This window comes from Phytophthora cinnamomi (assembly GCF_018691715.1).
Source record: "Phytophthora cinnamomi strain GKB4 chromosome Unknown Contig55, whole genome shotgun sequence".
Taxonomy (NCBI): domain Eukaryota; phylum Oomycota; class Peronosporomycetes; order Peronosporales; family Peronosporaceae; genus Phytophthora; species Phytophthora cinnamomi.
Genome location: NW_027150988.1, coordinates 696,154 through 710,569, shown reverse-complemented (window position 1 = coordinate 710,569; position 14,416 = coordinate 696,154). Strand labels below are relative to the sequence as shown.

Below are 14,416 nucleotides of genomic sequence, written 5' to 3'. Positions count from 1 at the left end.
TACAAGCTTTGTGAAAAGAAAGTCAAGCTTCGATGGACCCTGCAACCCTTTGTTTTATGCAAAGAGGGTATCTGGCGGTAAGGCTTGGTGATCTTCCTCAGCCTTCTTGCTAGTTAGCAAGCGGGTTTGCGGCCCCCAAGGCAAGAAGCAGCCCCACAGCTTTATTCAGACCCATGCAATGCCGTCGGGAGACAGGCATGATTTTTGACCCGTGGGCTGTGAGTTGTCTGGGTTAATATTGTCGCTCTGCAGTCAGTTTCCTGTATGCAAGAAGCTTCCCAAGTCACGCCAAACTTTGTTGGATGCGTGTACTTGAGAGCATCCAAGGCTGATGCTGGGAGGTTGCGACAGTTTCTCATCGTCGGCTAGATAAACTCTGTCGAATTCGCTCGTGTTCAAAGACTCCGCTCGAGGAAATTATGCAGTTTAGCTATCAATTTTATACGTACAACCTGCGTTGTATCCATGCTCATTGAGATCTTTCCAGACTGGGACGCAGCCCTTCGCATCATGTCAGCATGCTGTGGAAGGTCCACTGCCAGAGTACTTTACAACGGAGGGGGGAATGCACTGCCCAATGCTGACAGGGGGCAAATCTGCGGTGTGACGCCGTCAACACACTCGCCAATGTCGGTGCCGCTGCCTCGTTATCTGGTATGCTGCAGTGTGCACTCCCGTCAGCAGGATTGGCGACATCACGATGTTTGTGACAAAAATACGCTGGATAGGTGATGTCGCCAAGCCTACGGATGGGGAGTGCCCACTGCAGCACAACAGACAACCAGGATCTGGATATGCGAGATGGGGCTACCCTCTAGGGAGAATGTCATTTCGCCGCCTCTCCGAGCTTCAAGAGCGCGAGTGCCACGCTACAGTACCGTGGCAGCCAAGAAACCTCGGTCTGGCCCCCACATGGCGGCCAGCGCATGACGGGCAGCCTGGGCTACGTTGCCCATCATCGAGTGGCCTGCGAGCCATTTGCACTTTTTCTCACTTCCACGACAAGCAGGCAACCACATTAGCTCATCAGAGCTCAATAAAGCATAGTCAGGCGTAGGCGAACCACTTGCTGTCTCCGGTTTCTTTGCGGTGACCATAATACTGTACAGCACGACGAGTGCAGGTCCACGAGGATGCATCCTTGGGGCAGAGGCGCAAGTCAACCACGGGCGGATCGCTGGCCGACGGTACCAGATAGCGTCGACCACCGAGGCACTGCAGGATCAAGCGGAGCTGTAAGGAGAAATGACGTCAATGGTGCGAGGTGTGATGTCGTCTACTACCAAGGTCGACGAGGGCACTCCGCTGAAACCCAAGGGACAGGTGAAGCGTTTTGGACATCGACAGCACCCAGTCTGGTGTATCAAAGACAGGTGTCAACTGCGAGGAGCCATCAGCTATGTCCATCCGACCACGACATTACGCCCGAGAATGCGCCACTTCGTCAGAACATTCCCCCTGTAGTTGAAACAAGGACACTCGGTGATCAACAAGACGAAGATCAGGAAGAGAACCGGGAAAAACAGTCGCCATCGAGTTCGTCCACGGATCAGAAGAAGCCCCGCAAGCGGCCACATTATCTCAGTCATGAAGTCCGCTGCCAGATCATCGAGCGGATTGCTGGCGGTGAGCAGCAGGCCGCACTCGCGCGAGAGTTCGGCGTCACGAGAGCCGCCGTCTGCCACATTCAAAAGCATCGATTCGAGATCCTGTCTCGGCCGGTGGCTCAGCAAACGTAAGACTATCTGCCTGGACTTTAGCTGATGCAACAGGTCACTTAATACTCTATCATGTTGTCTTACAGGGGAGACGAAGACACGATCCCAACAGGACCAGCGCTAGACCAACAGCTCGTCCACGAAGTGCGGACATCCTCCATGTTCCTGCTACTGACAACGCTGCGTGACCGCAGAACAGACGTGTCTACTTTCCGTCGCGCCGCTGGCCGTGTCATTATGTGCGGGCCCTGACGAGTTTGCTCGATGTAAGATGGTTTGCTCACAAAGACCTTTGGGGACGTCAACGTTATGTTCGTGCATAGGATTCTGCTCGAGGACGTTTTGGGGCAACTCGATTCTCGTCCTGTGGAGATCGTGACTGCAAACGGCCATGTAGCCACGGGGATAGAGCGAAGAAGTCCGCTGTGTGGGGTGAAGCTGGGAGACGAAGGCCACCCATTTTCCGTGCTCTTCCACCAGCTTGAAGTGGATGCTGCAGAAGGTATCACTCTGTGGTCATCAAGACTCGTCGAAATGAGGACTAATCGATCGATATATATATCTGTTGTTCAGGCAAATTGTACGTAAATCGGGCCACCGACGAGCGTGGCCGCCGCTATTGGCGTCTAGAAGGTATGAACCTACCAGCGAGCATCGCATTATGCAAGGTGCTATTGTTCACTGCGACCTGCAGCACTGGTGAACGCGAGTGCAAAGCTATCGAGGTGCGTGAGGCGCATTGCGTTTCTGTGTGCTGATTTGATATACTGTACTTATCAGTTGGTTGACTGCACTGGGCGGTGTTTGTTGTAGGCACTCTGCGGTGTGGGCACTATGGAGAAAGATATCACCCTGGTCTCGATCATGTGTGCGTCGGACGCAGTCGTCACTGTCTGCAGTCGCTTCCCGCGTAAGTTCTTGCATGCATATCTAGTTGTTTTTACACGTCAAATGTGTTGTGATGTGCTCATCGAACATGGTATGTCGCGTGTGCTACGTACCGGCAGAGGTTCGTATTGTCACGGCAGCGATCGACAGCTCAGTCGATCCACGCACAGAGTACATAATTCCCGGTCTTGGCAACTTCATTGCTCGCTATTACAACGAAGACGTGCGTTTTAATGTTTAAGCAGTCGTTGGGAATTGCAGAGGAAGTATCGTTACGATAAACTGCACTAATGTACGTTTTTAAGCAAGGCAACAGCGCTGGCGCTATTGGACGCTGGTTTTGCACCAGCTTGCTTCCTACTTCGTATTTGTTTCGGCCAAATATTCTCTCCATCGTGTCATGGCTACATGTATCGTGTGCATGTGTGATGGGCGAGAGAGAGGGAGCATGAGAGAATCAAAATTGACTACCCAGTGTCCTCATGGAGAAGTTCACGAACATTGTTAGCAAATCTTTACAGCGTTTCACGTTGCTCGATGCAGCGTAATAGTTATATAATAATAATAATAACCCAAACTTCGTCGTAGTTGGTCCAGAACCACGACAGAGCGCCCGCATCACCCTCTCGCAATACAATGGAGGAATAATAAAAAGCTCGTTCGGCCATCGCTTCTATCGAGCATGATCCGGAAGCTGCGGCAAAAACACGTCCTGTTGAAAACTGTAGAACAATACTGGGAAGTCCAGGCGGTGGTGACGAAATGAGGAGCAGTTTACCTTGTCATTCCGGAAGATGACCACATGGTGTCCCCAACATGAAAATATATTCGCGATGGCGCTGCCAAGCTGCGCGCGCTTCTTTCACTTTCGGAGAAAGTAAAAGCCACTACACAGTGAACACAAAATAACTGAAGCCCGTACCTACTTTCGCGTGGCCCTCCTTGCTTCGCACTCAGAAAAACAATTGTCAGTAACAGTAGCCGCTCTGCAGCACCGCTACAGATTGGGATGTAGGGGGAAGAAACACCCTCAGGAGGAGACTTGAACCCAGAATGCCGAGGCGCATCGGGGTGGCACATCTCGAGACATCTATGACCGCCAACTTAAGACAAATCGGAAAGAATTTACACAGGTTCACTTGGACACTACTCTCACCAAAGCGCATGTTATTTCCACTTGAAATTTGGCGCCCAGGAAGTTGCACGGTACCATAGCACTTTGAGCAGTTTGATTTGGCACCTGGCAGAGAAAATGACTTGCACGCGACGTGACCAGACTGCTGCTGTATTTTCCTCGTAGCTACCTACACCACCATCATACACGGGGAATTCAGCGTCGATGAGCACAAGAATCTGTCATGCTTGAGTTTCCTCACTCTGCACAGTCCTGTCGTAACGTCAAATACATCTTAACACCCGTATGTGGACATCATGCACTCATGCCACGTCGCCCATGAGCAGAGCCGGAACACTAGACCATCTCCTTCCTATGAGACATATTGTGCATCAAAGTTAGTCCGTTACATTTCATTTGATGGCAAACACACGCGGGGTCATTCAACCAGCGTAGAGTGGACTTTCACTCTCCACTTTAGCAGGTAGCGCCAACACGGTTATCAAATCCACAAACGAGAGTGTGGGGATGAAAAACGAACTCAGGGCAGGTTGAGCAACGATAGTGTCGGGTATAGATCTCTGAGTCTGCACCTATTCACCCAAGACCAGACGTCATTCGTGCCCTTTACATGCCGCATAGTACTCGAGCGAGCACCGGTAAAGTCGTTCTGTCTGTGGTTGCGCTCTGCTCAGTCGTCTTCGCCGTGGCTAGTGCCAAATCCGTCTCATCCTCCATTTATAAATTTCTGATCAATGCGTACTCCCGACCATGACATTTGGACGTGGAGAAAGGGTTGCCACGTCTTCATTTTACCCCTATCTGATTACAACTACTTGATCTTGTCTTGAACCTGTTCAGTTGAGATTCGTCACAAGTCCTGACAGTTTATGCCGTACGGTCAGGTTGGTCGAGCGAGATGCAGTCATGAGAGTGCGTGAAGTTGGGGCTTCCATTTATGCGTTAAACGGGAAGGCTGCCTTGTGCACAGAACGCGAACAGTGCTGTAGTTTCAAAAGTCGGTGCCGAAGCCCAAGCAGGTTGAGCCAAGAAAGTTTGCGTCTACCGTTCATATCCTCTAGCACTTTCTTCAACCCACGCTGATCCAAGACTTCGTGCCTCAAGTCAGAGAACGAGAAGCGAGACTGCGCTCGAGGTTTGAGCTGGCAATACGTTATTGCTGCACCGCGCTCGAAAACTGGCAAACAATGTTGGGCATGATTGCTTGAACGTGAGGTACAGGAACTTGCATCAGGGGGAACAAACGTGAATGCTGCCGAGCTACAGAACGGACAAGTATATAAAAGGTAAATTTGCTTGCACAAATATCTGTTGGTAACAGCACAGTCTTTTGTTGGTTGTCGTTTTGAACAGTGGCGCTGTTGTGGTGGAATTCTCAAGTGGCTCGTAATACAGATTGGAGCGAGTTGTCATCGCAAAATTCCAGGTGACCTCTGTGTTGTTTTGCGGGTCTTCTACTCGTATCCTGCTAACGAATTAATTAGCTGTTCCTGTATGTGGCATACTTGCGTTGAACGTGACTCTTGACTACCGTACTTGATGGTCGAGCGACTACTGACTTCCTAAGGGTTTTCGAGTGGGAAGGCTATGTAAACTTTAACGATCACTACCGTACTAGCCGTTGCGAAACTAGATTGGGGCGTGTGTTTTTGTGACGCCTGTAGCTCTGGCTGCGAGCCACAGGGCGGCTGCTTCGCTCTGACTCAAGGGTGCATGAGAGTTATCAAACCACTCACATCGGTGGTAGTCCCCCCCCCCACACACACACACACACCGGCGCCATCCCTGGATTCGCGTATTGTCGATTCTGTTGGTCATCCATAGCCATATTTGCTAGGGCATCAGGAGCGGCACGGAAACGGTGATGCCATCGCATCAACAGTGGCTGTAGCATTGCCTTGCGTTTTGTAACTTAGCTAAAAGATGGAGGAGATTGATAGTCGCACACAGATCTGGGTGCACTTTGGATGTATTCAATGCAGTGTATGTAGTAAGCGATTGCGATTTAGCACTACCGGTAATACTAACACTTTATTGGCACAATATACCGTCGTAGTGAATGCGGTAAAAGCACCCAGGAACAACCAGCTAGTCAACTTGGCATCCTTCGTCAGGTCTTCACTTTACCTCGTAAAGTGGAGAGTTGTTGGCATAATTGGTCTGAGCAGTAGTAGAGATCTCGTGGTGCCGTGTTGTGGTAGCGGCAATGTTCTCATCTTTTGCAGTACGAGATAATCGCGCGTCGAGCTTGGATGGCCGCACTCGTTTTGACGATCTGATGCGGAGATACCCGGCATACAACACGACTTTGACCCTGCATAGGTCCGCCCTGTTGTCGTTCTAACTGGCTGAGCAACAACAGGGCGGACCTGCGAGGCCTCCGCACGTGAAATGCACAGTGAATCGCTTCGCATATTCGCAGCAGCTCCTGACGACAGGCTGCCGCGACTGGCTTGAACGAGCGATCACGTGAGGACGGGCCACGGACCATCGCCCGCCTACAATACCCCTCCGTGTACAACACACGAGTAGGTGACAAAGCGCTCTGGATGTCGGAGCCTGTCCCGCACCGGATCACCCACTAACTTAGCGTCAAAGCAGCTACGAGCCCGGGGCGTCTCGGTGCGATATTACTGCGTCGTGCGCTGCGCTGCTCGCTTTGCTCATACGTACTGCATGTAGCCCCCGCCTCAACGCAAAAGTACATGGCGTAGCGCCATCTGGCCGTGCCCCAGCAGCTGAAGCTCCGGCCATAATGCCTTGGACCGCAATGCAGGATGCGGCACCGGCGTACCCATCGAATGACTCAGGCGCGCAGCCGATGTAGCCACAGTCAGACTCACGTTGGACTCCATTGGCCGACAACGTGCTCACACGGTAACAGCAGCAACCGCCTCCATTGCATTCGACATCAGCAATGGGACGCCGCACGGACACCAGCCTGCATGATAGGAGCGCCTAGCAGAGCGCTGTTTGGCAAGTGAAGAGTCTAACGCCCGAATTTTCGGCGCACTTACCACGTCGCGACGAAATCTGCTAGGTAGATAGACAATCGCTTCTGAAATGTAATATCTCTGTGTAGGATGTAAAAATGAGATATCACCACTGCTTAGAGGTTCCTGATCACAGGTACCGCGCGTTGTGCAAAATAACTGCAGAAATCGACTTCGCATCACGAAGCCCCCCCCACTGCTCGATGTCAGCGCGGTCTTCAGCTAGCTCGGGTAGGGAATCGCTGGAACCTCATCTGCAGACCCCGACGCCGTGCCGACTCGCGCTGCCAGCTCTGGGCGGTGCTGGGCGGTGCGGGGGGGGGGGGTCTATTCCAAGTCGGAGGATTGCGCTTTCCGCCGCGCAGCTGGCCACTGATCCCACTCTGAAACTTTCAGCCAATAAGCACGCTCGCAAAATCCAGGCCGTGGAAAAAGAGAGGGACCCGCGCTTGAACCTGCCGCGCTTCTGCACTGCGCGGCATACAAAGCGCAAGTGAGTCGCAGCCTCTCCCGCCCAAGGGGCGAGCTTCCGGCGCCCAATAGACGCACAGTCGCAAAAGAACGCCTGGGCACGCACGCGCGGAACGAACAGGAGGCGAGCGGCGAGCAGCTCAAGCGAGGCGAAGGCGAGTAGATCCACTACCAAGTAGAGGACCCAAACCACACACACACACACAACACAGAACAGAACAGCTCAGACCATGGGGCTCCGGACGCTGGGCGTGCTGCTGGCCGCACTCTGCGTGCTGACGACGACTTTGGTCGCCGCCGACGACATGGCGACCACCAACTCCACCTCCACCTCCAGCAGCGGCAGCGGCAGCGAGACGGTGTCGCAGCTGCTCGCCGAGGTGCAGGCGGCCGTGGCGGGCGACCCGGCGCTCGCCAACATGTTCGACATCTCGAGCGCCAGCCAGATGAGCGAGGCGGAGCTCACGACGCTGCTGCAGCAGCTGCTGACCGTGAGTCTCAGCGGCAGCAGCTCCAACTCCACGTCCTCGACCAGCTCGAGCCTCACGGCGGCCTCGGCCGAGGCCACGAAGAGCGCGTCAGCTGCCGGGTCCACGGTGTCGGCTGCGGGTCCGACCGTTTCGCTGTCGACGACATTCGCGGTACTGGCGACTGCGGCTGCGCTGGCGGCTGCGCTGTAGGCTAATGACACAGACACGAGCAGGGGCGGGGGCGATCGCGAGCTCTTCGGTACCCTACGCGGAGGAAAAAGTCCATTCGCGCCCGACCGACCTGCCTGGTATTTTATTCATCACAAGACACACACACACACACAAGACGGCTCAATCCTAAAATTCAAGAGTGAAAAACACAAAAAGAAACTCCGGAATCCAACGGCGAGTCCGAGTTCTCTAAAGTTTCCCATTTGTATTTTTGGTGTTGCGGGTGTAGTAGGGGTGGAAATATCTTCAGGTTGTCGGGATAAGTGAATGAGGTGAGTGCGGCGAGTTTATAGCAGCGAGCTCGTCCGTGTGGACTGTATAAATAATCGACAAGCGCTTTCACTCATTGCGTGAGTCGCCAGGTTTAAAGGCATGGCGCTGCTGGGGAAGGTCTTCGTGGGTGGTAAAGTGCAGCCGTCGGAGGGATCAATCGACCCCAGTCAACTGTGCCTTGCCACGGCGGCCCAAGCTTCCCCACTTTTGGTGAATAATAATCCCAGTCGCGACGAGAAATATTCGTCTCATCGACGCTCTCGGCCTTCGTCCTCGTCGATTTCGTCGGCATTTCAGCATGTGCGACCCGCTCCGCGGGTTTTGGTGTTTGTCGTGAGCTTGGCATGTATGTTGTGGACACTGATGGTGATGCAGTTAACTATAGCTCCCAACTACACGGTGAACTGGGTTATGAAGACCCAGAGCTTTGACGGCGGGTCTTTTTGGCTACTGGTGGACCCGTCCCCGACTGTATTGGCACTAGGAATTCTCGGGCTGTGGACAGTTGGGATCGGCTATCTGTCTCTGTTGATGCGTATCGTGAAGTTGGGGAAGCCTATCCAGGCTAAGGAGAGCGAGGAGGATAATTTACTGCAGCCGAAATTGATGATATTTCGCAGGAGCTTGGCTCATGATGAAAGTATTTGGCATCAGCGTGCTGCGTCAACGATTCAACTGGTGAAGGAAATAGCAGATGGTGGAAGTCCGCTTGGCTACGCTGCTGTAAGTTGATACATATTGCTTGAAAATGAGTTGTTGCAAGTTTGATAAACTGTTGATTTGTTGAGTAGAAAGTGGCTATTAAGTTTGGCGACTTCCTCACCGACTTCGTATTGCTTTATTTGAATCTTGAAGCCGGGTCGCCTCTACCTTTAACGATTGTATTTACGACTATCACAGTGTCAAGCGTTTTGTCGAGTGCAGTTTTAGTGAGCTTGCCTTCTGCGAGGACGTCACTGCTGCTTGAAACTCTACTTGACACGCTGTACGTGGTTCTATCGTCACTCAATCCTGACTCGGTGCTGACCCCGTCTGTTGTGCTGATATGACTTGCTCAGCTTCGACTTTCTTGTTGCCATCGCGTATCCGTGTTTGGCACTGATCTATTGCTTTTCAACCTTTTCGTTCGATTACAAAGTACTGGACATCAACCTGGACATATATCCTTCGGGGTGGTTTGAGACGTTTGCAGGTGTGATCGCAGACCCGGTACAGACGGCTATCATCCACAGGATCCTCAAGTCGTTGCGTATTGTGTCAGTCCTAGACTTCTTTGTCCGTGTCGGGGTCAATTTGTTCCTGTGCGTGCGGCTTCACTATATTGTGGGTCTCTTTCACTACCCCGCTTGGCGAAAAAGACACACTTTTAGCGTAGTTGCCGTGCACCGCTACTTTGCTGGAGCGCTCTTCCTGTGTCTTGCGGTGATAGTTGTGGTGTTCGTCGAGGAGAGTATTCGTACCTCGACATTAGCTTGCAAGCCACACGAAGAATGTAGAGTGAATGCATGGCGATGGACGTACCCTCAGTCGAATTCTTTGGCACACTGCCCGTGTTTGACTCTTATCGATGGAGATCAAGCACCTAAATCGTACGCAGAGTGGATGCATCCAAAGAACTTAACGGATAAAGTCGCGCAGTTGGCGACAACAGGAGATCTCCAAACTATCCAGCTTACCAATCGATTCCTGCCTGTGTTGCCACTCGAGCTGCGAAGGTGTACGCAGCTCAAGCACGTGTGAGTGGAGATTTTGGACTTAGTCATGTATACAATTGTCTAATCCCTGTTGTAAGACAGATCATTGATATACACACACATGATGGAGCTACCCGACTGGTTCAAAGACTTCACAAACCTCGAGTATATGTATGTGGTCGAGGTAGTTGTTAGATCCTCAGTTTGCAGGTGAGCTTACGATTTGTTTTCATTCACAATAGGCATATCGAAGGCATTCCGGTTCCAGATAGCTCGCTTGTGTCACTGCCACACGATCTATTCGAGAAGATGTCTTCACTCACGTTTATTCACCTTGCCGGCCATCCAATACTTCCAGTTCTCCCTTTGTTTGACGGCCTCACGGGACTGAAGTCGCTGTCCCTGGCGGTGCTAATTTCCGTGGCCGAACTACCTTCCTTTGATCATCTCGAAAATCTCGAGAGGTTGCAATTGTCAAGTATGACTGGTCTTCTTCGTTTACCAGACCTGACTCCGGTTTCGAGCACGCTCAAGTCGTTCGTGGTGTCTAACCGCGGAACCTGGTGCTGCAACGGATTTCTGGGCACTTGCAATTTGCAGAATCCGCTCTGCGGTGTATATTCGATGATGGGGACGCCAGCAGCGTCATGTCTGACTGGAGATATTGCCACGGCGGGTACTAAGGCTGTAGTGAACAAGTTTTCTGATGATGTCTGCGGAGCAGTACTCCAGCCAGGGACGCTGGAAATGGCTCCGACACAAGCAGGAATGGCCCAGTGCAATGGTACACTATATCGTGAATGTCACGAGCCAGGTTATTCTGAGGCCATGTGCTACAGCGCACGATTCATGGGCATCACCTGCACTTCGAATCCGTACCCGATTGCGATGCGCCGGAGACAGATCAAGGAAGGGGTGGGTCCTTCATGCGATCCAACATTCGAGGCGTGGCTAGGCTGCACCTGATTTAGATATATGTTTGATTGTGGTGAATCAGCGAAAACAAAGGGAGCCTGTATTGTCATGAAAAAAATAAAGATTTATAAGGTGCGTCTCACTTTTGGAGTCTGCGTTGCAAACACGGCTCTAGCGATCTGGATCACCCTCGTTCCGCTAATATATAGAGGAGTAGTTATCACTGGTGAGCTTCGAGGATATTATTTCGCTGTTGTTTTTTTTAATTGAGGGTCATAGCTGTCACTTAATGCGCGCTAACGACTGTCTCTCGCTGTTGGGAGTATATTTGCAAGCTCTATTAAGTTTTTTGCCCGGCGATAGATCGGATGGCCATGCAGCCTTGGTACATTCACCAGCACTGGCTAGCCTAGAAAAATGTCAGCGTGGCGTAGATCGCCAATACGCGAGCGCTAGTGCAGCACTATGCTGTATCTCAGGCCACACGTCTGCTACCCGGATTGCTACAGCAAGAAAAAAACTCTATAAATCTCATGACCGACGCTGATGCACTCCGCACTCCTCTTTACTGGGGCTAGCGCGAACGAAGGTGGGTACTCCACGTAAGCGTTTTCAATTTCTTTGGACTAAGATGGTCATGGCAGAGAGCATGCCGTAAAGTGATTCGCAGACTATATCATAGCACGACCACCACTACTGTACAAGCAGAAGCAGCCGTGGTTTGCGGTGCAAACTTTGCACTCGCTGCTCGGCGGCAGCGAGGCAGATTGTCAAGTGGCGCCTGATGAGCGCAGCGGAAGCCGGCGTTGCGCCAGCCTCGAGCAATCTATGGACTGGTTCGCGGTTCAGCAGCAGCTCCCATCGGTCTGCAAAGCAGCCAGCAGCGAGGGCGTTGGCTTGCGTGGCGCTCGCGGCCGTTTTCGACGCCCTATTCATCTCATGCGGGGCCAGGGCCGCGTAACGTTCTCCAAACTGAAGCTGGCCACACAGGCATGACTGCATTTAGCACTTGGTGTGTCGTTGCCTTGACCTGGCAGGAGCTAAATCTGCACCTGCGGCCGTTACCCGCCGTTACAGCGGCGTTTTGTACCCCCACCTGCGACGACTAACCCAGGCTTGACCAGCGAATAGGACTGCCGCCAGCAGCGCCAATGAGTCCAGACGGCTCGCAGCATCGCAGTGCCCCTCGTCCCATGGCCAGCCGCCCGCGCACTGGTATCGCCAGCGAACGGCACCGCCGAGCGCTGTGCCTCTCCGCCAGGCAAGGGGCGCCACTAGGCGACCTGAGTCGATGCAAGATATCGTCCGGTCGCCGAGGCGCGACGCCCCATACAGCGCGCCAGTGCGCGCGCGTCACAGACGCCGCGGAAATTTCACGGCAGCGCGATCCCACTCGCGGTGTGGCGCACACGACCAGCTGGCGAGGCACTTCAACTCGGAGACGTAGTGAAGGCAAGTGAGTTTAAACGTGACCATCACTCCGACGCGGTACCGTAAATTTAGCTCGAAAAGGCAGAAAGAAACCGGAAGCCGCGGCAACGAACTCGAGCGCTCAGTCAGTGCGGGATTTGCTATATAATCGGCCCACGAGTGCGCACTCGCGGCGACCGGCTCGACGGGGAAACCTTCCTGACCATCACTCCGCATTCCGCATTCCCTGCGCGCGCGCCTCCGTCCCGGGTAACGACCTCGCTCACTCCGCACTCGAGGTGACAGCAAGCGCAAGCAGGAAACGGCCGCCTGGCGTCGAGAGAAACCCCTCGCCGCGACACACACGCGATCTGGCTCGGCATTCCACGACTCGAGCGAGAGCCGCGTCGACACCCGAAGCTCTCGGTTGTACCTACACTCCCCCACTCACCAGCAGGATGGCGGTGACCCCCGTGCCGGCCAAGAAGGACGAGCGCGCGCCGCACAAGGAGCCGACGCACGGCGGCGGCGGCTCCACCGCCGGCAGCCGCCTCGAGGTCCGGTCCTGGGAGAAGCTGCACCCGCACGGAGACGTCTACAGCCCGCGCACAGGCCACACAGTCACCAGCAAAGGTACGGGAGCTGCAGAGCAGAGGGAGATGGCCTGGAACTAACCTTTAACGTGCGGCTCTAGACGGCAGAGTGTATGTCTTCGGCGGCACGGACCGCAGGCGCCGGCAGCAGGACCTGTACCAGCTCGATCTCGAGTCCAGCACGTGGTCGCAGGTGCAGACGCGCGGGGCGCTGCCCCCGCGACGCTCGGGCGCGCTGGGCGTCGTGCACGAGAGCGACATGTTCATCTTCGGGGGCTACGACGGCCGCGACGGCAACTACTTCAACGACCTGTACTACTTCAGCCTGGACGAGCAGCGCTGGAGCCAGATGCCCAGCGTCGCGGAGGACCGGCCCGAGGCCCGCACGGACCACATCATGGTGCTGCACGCGTCCAGTATTTATATCTTCGGCGGCTACAACGGCTCCAGCCGGTTCAACGACCTGTGCGGCTACGATATTCAGGCGCAGCGCTGGAGCCGCCTGCAGGCCACGGGCGCCGTGCCCTCCAGACGCTTCGGCCACAGCGGCGTCGTGCACGCGGACACCAACAGGCTCATCGTCTTCGGAGGCTGGGACGGACGCGACACGCTCAACGACCTGTACGAGTACAGCTTCGTCACGAACGAGTGGAGGAAGATGGAGACGAGCGGCAACAGCCCGCCGCACAGATACCGCCACACGGCCGTGATCTTCGGCGACAACATGTTCGTCTTCGGCGGCGTGGACAAGACGCACAGCCGCTTCAACGACCTGCAGCGGCTCGACCTGGTCACCAACACGTGGAGCGAGGTCTGCACGACCGGCAGCATTCCTAGTAGTCGCACGTTCCACCGGGCCGTGGTGGTGGACAGCAAAATGTACTTGCTCGGCGGGTATGACGGAACCGACCGACTCCAGGACCTCTACTCGATCGATATCGGTGCTCTGACGCCGCCGTCGCTGCTGGATATCTGCGCCGACTACGTTCGGACGAATCTCGACACAATCCTAGAGACAACGACCTTCAAAGGCGTTCCTCAGGACATCATCGACCACGTAGTGTTCAAGCGCGATCTGGAGGGAAGACTGCGGGGGAAGTGCAAGCTCTGCCGGCCAGGTCGGTGCTGCGTCTACCGTATGCAGAAGATGGAGCCGTGCCCACAGGACAAGCAGGACCCGACTCGAGCAAACGTCTTCGGCTGTGTGTGCGGTCACTCCACTTTCCACCACGAGGTGGTCGAGGAATCAAGTGCGTTGCGTACAGATATCAACTGTGAATTTTGGCCGGACAAAGAACTCACGCCTTTGTGTTTATTTATTGTGCTTCACAGAACTCTACGGAAAGAAGCCGATAGGATCGACATCCACAAAAGGTAAAACCTTACTTGCTATCCCATGTGATGTACACTGGAGTTGCTGACATGGGTCTCTTTGTGATTGCAGTGTTGATGCTATGCGGGTCCATTTACAAGCGTCTCTTCGACTCGACGTCTTCCACATCCTCAACTTCCTCGCTTCTTTCATCTCCGCGCAGTCGATACTCCGATGACAGCACGAACAACGAGAAGGAATGCTTAGCATAGATATCAAGACAGCAACAGCCGGCTTACTGTGCGCATCGGGA

General features: G+C 54.0%; 4 protein-coding genes across 4 annotated transcripts; all 4 read left to right on the top strand.

The window, feature by feature from the left end:
* Window positions 1–1,245: 1,245 nt before the first annotated feature.
* IUM83_12857 (Uracil phosphoribosyltransferase) lies at window positions 1,246–2,847 on the top strand (the record flags this gene model as incomplete). Its single annotated transcript, XM_067937502.1, has 7 exons — window positions 1,246–1,323; window positions 1,398–1,735; window positions 1,805–1,957; window positions 2,042–2,220; window positions 2,292–2,443; window positions 2,532–2,628; window positions 2,726–2,847. The coding sequence occupies 7 exons, from the start codon at window positions 1,246–1,248 to the stop codon at window positions 2,845–2,847; spliced, it is 1,119 nt and encodes a 372-aa protein (XP_067788189.1).
* A 4,588-nt stretch (window positions 2,848–7,435) lies between these two features.
* On the top strand, window positions 7,436–7,885 carry IUM83_12856 (uncharacterized protein; the record flags this gene model as incomplete). The annotated part of the gene is made up of 1 exon (XM_067937501.1): window positions 7,436–7,885. One exon carries the CDS (start codon window positions 7,436–7,438, stop codon window positions 7,883–7,885), a length of 450 nt encoding a protein of 149 aa, XP_067788141.1.
* Window positions 7,886–8,173: 288 nt separating this feature from the next.
* On the top strand, window positions 8,174–9,983 carry IUM83_12855 (uncharacterized protein; the record flags this gene model as incomplete). The annotated part of the gene is made up of 7 exons (XM_067937500.1): window positions 8,174–8,178; window positions 8,269–8,479; window positions 8,555–8,902; window positions 8,971–9,164; window positions 9,238–9,480; window positions 9,887–9,915; window positions 9,976–9,983. The coding sequence occupies 7 exons, from the start codon at window positions 8,174–8,176 to the stop codon at window positions 9,981–9,983; spliced, it is 1,038 nt and encodes a 345-aa protein (XP_067788190.1).
* Window positions 9,984–12,656: 2,673 nt separating this feature from the next.
* IUM83_12854 (Kelch-type beta propeller) lies at window positions 12,657–14,375 on the top strand (the record flags this gene model as incomplete). Its single annotated transcript, XM_067937499.1, has 4 exons — window positions 12,657–12,831; window positions 12,893–14,041; window positions 14,124–14,165; window positions 14,236–14,375. 4 exons carry the CDS (start codon window positions 12,657–12,659, stop codon window positions 14,373–14,375), a joined length of 1,506 nt encoding a protein of 501 aa, XP_067788108.1.
* Between the last annotated feature and the right edge of the window lie 41 nt (window positions 14,376–14,416).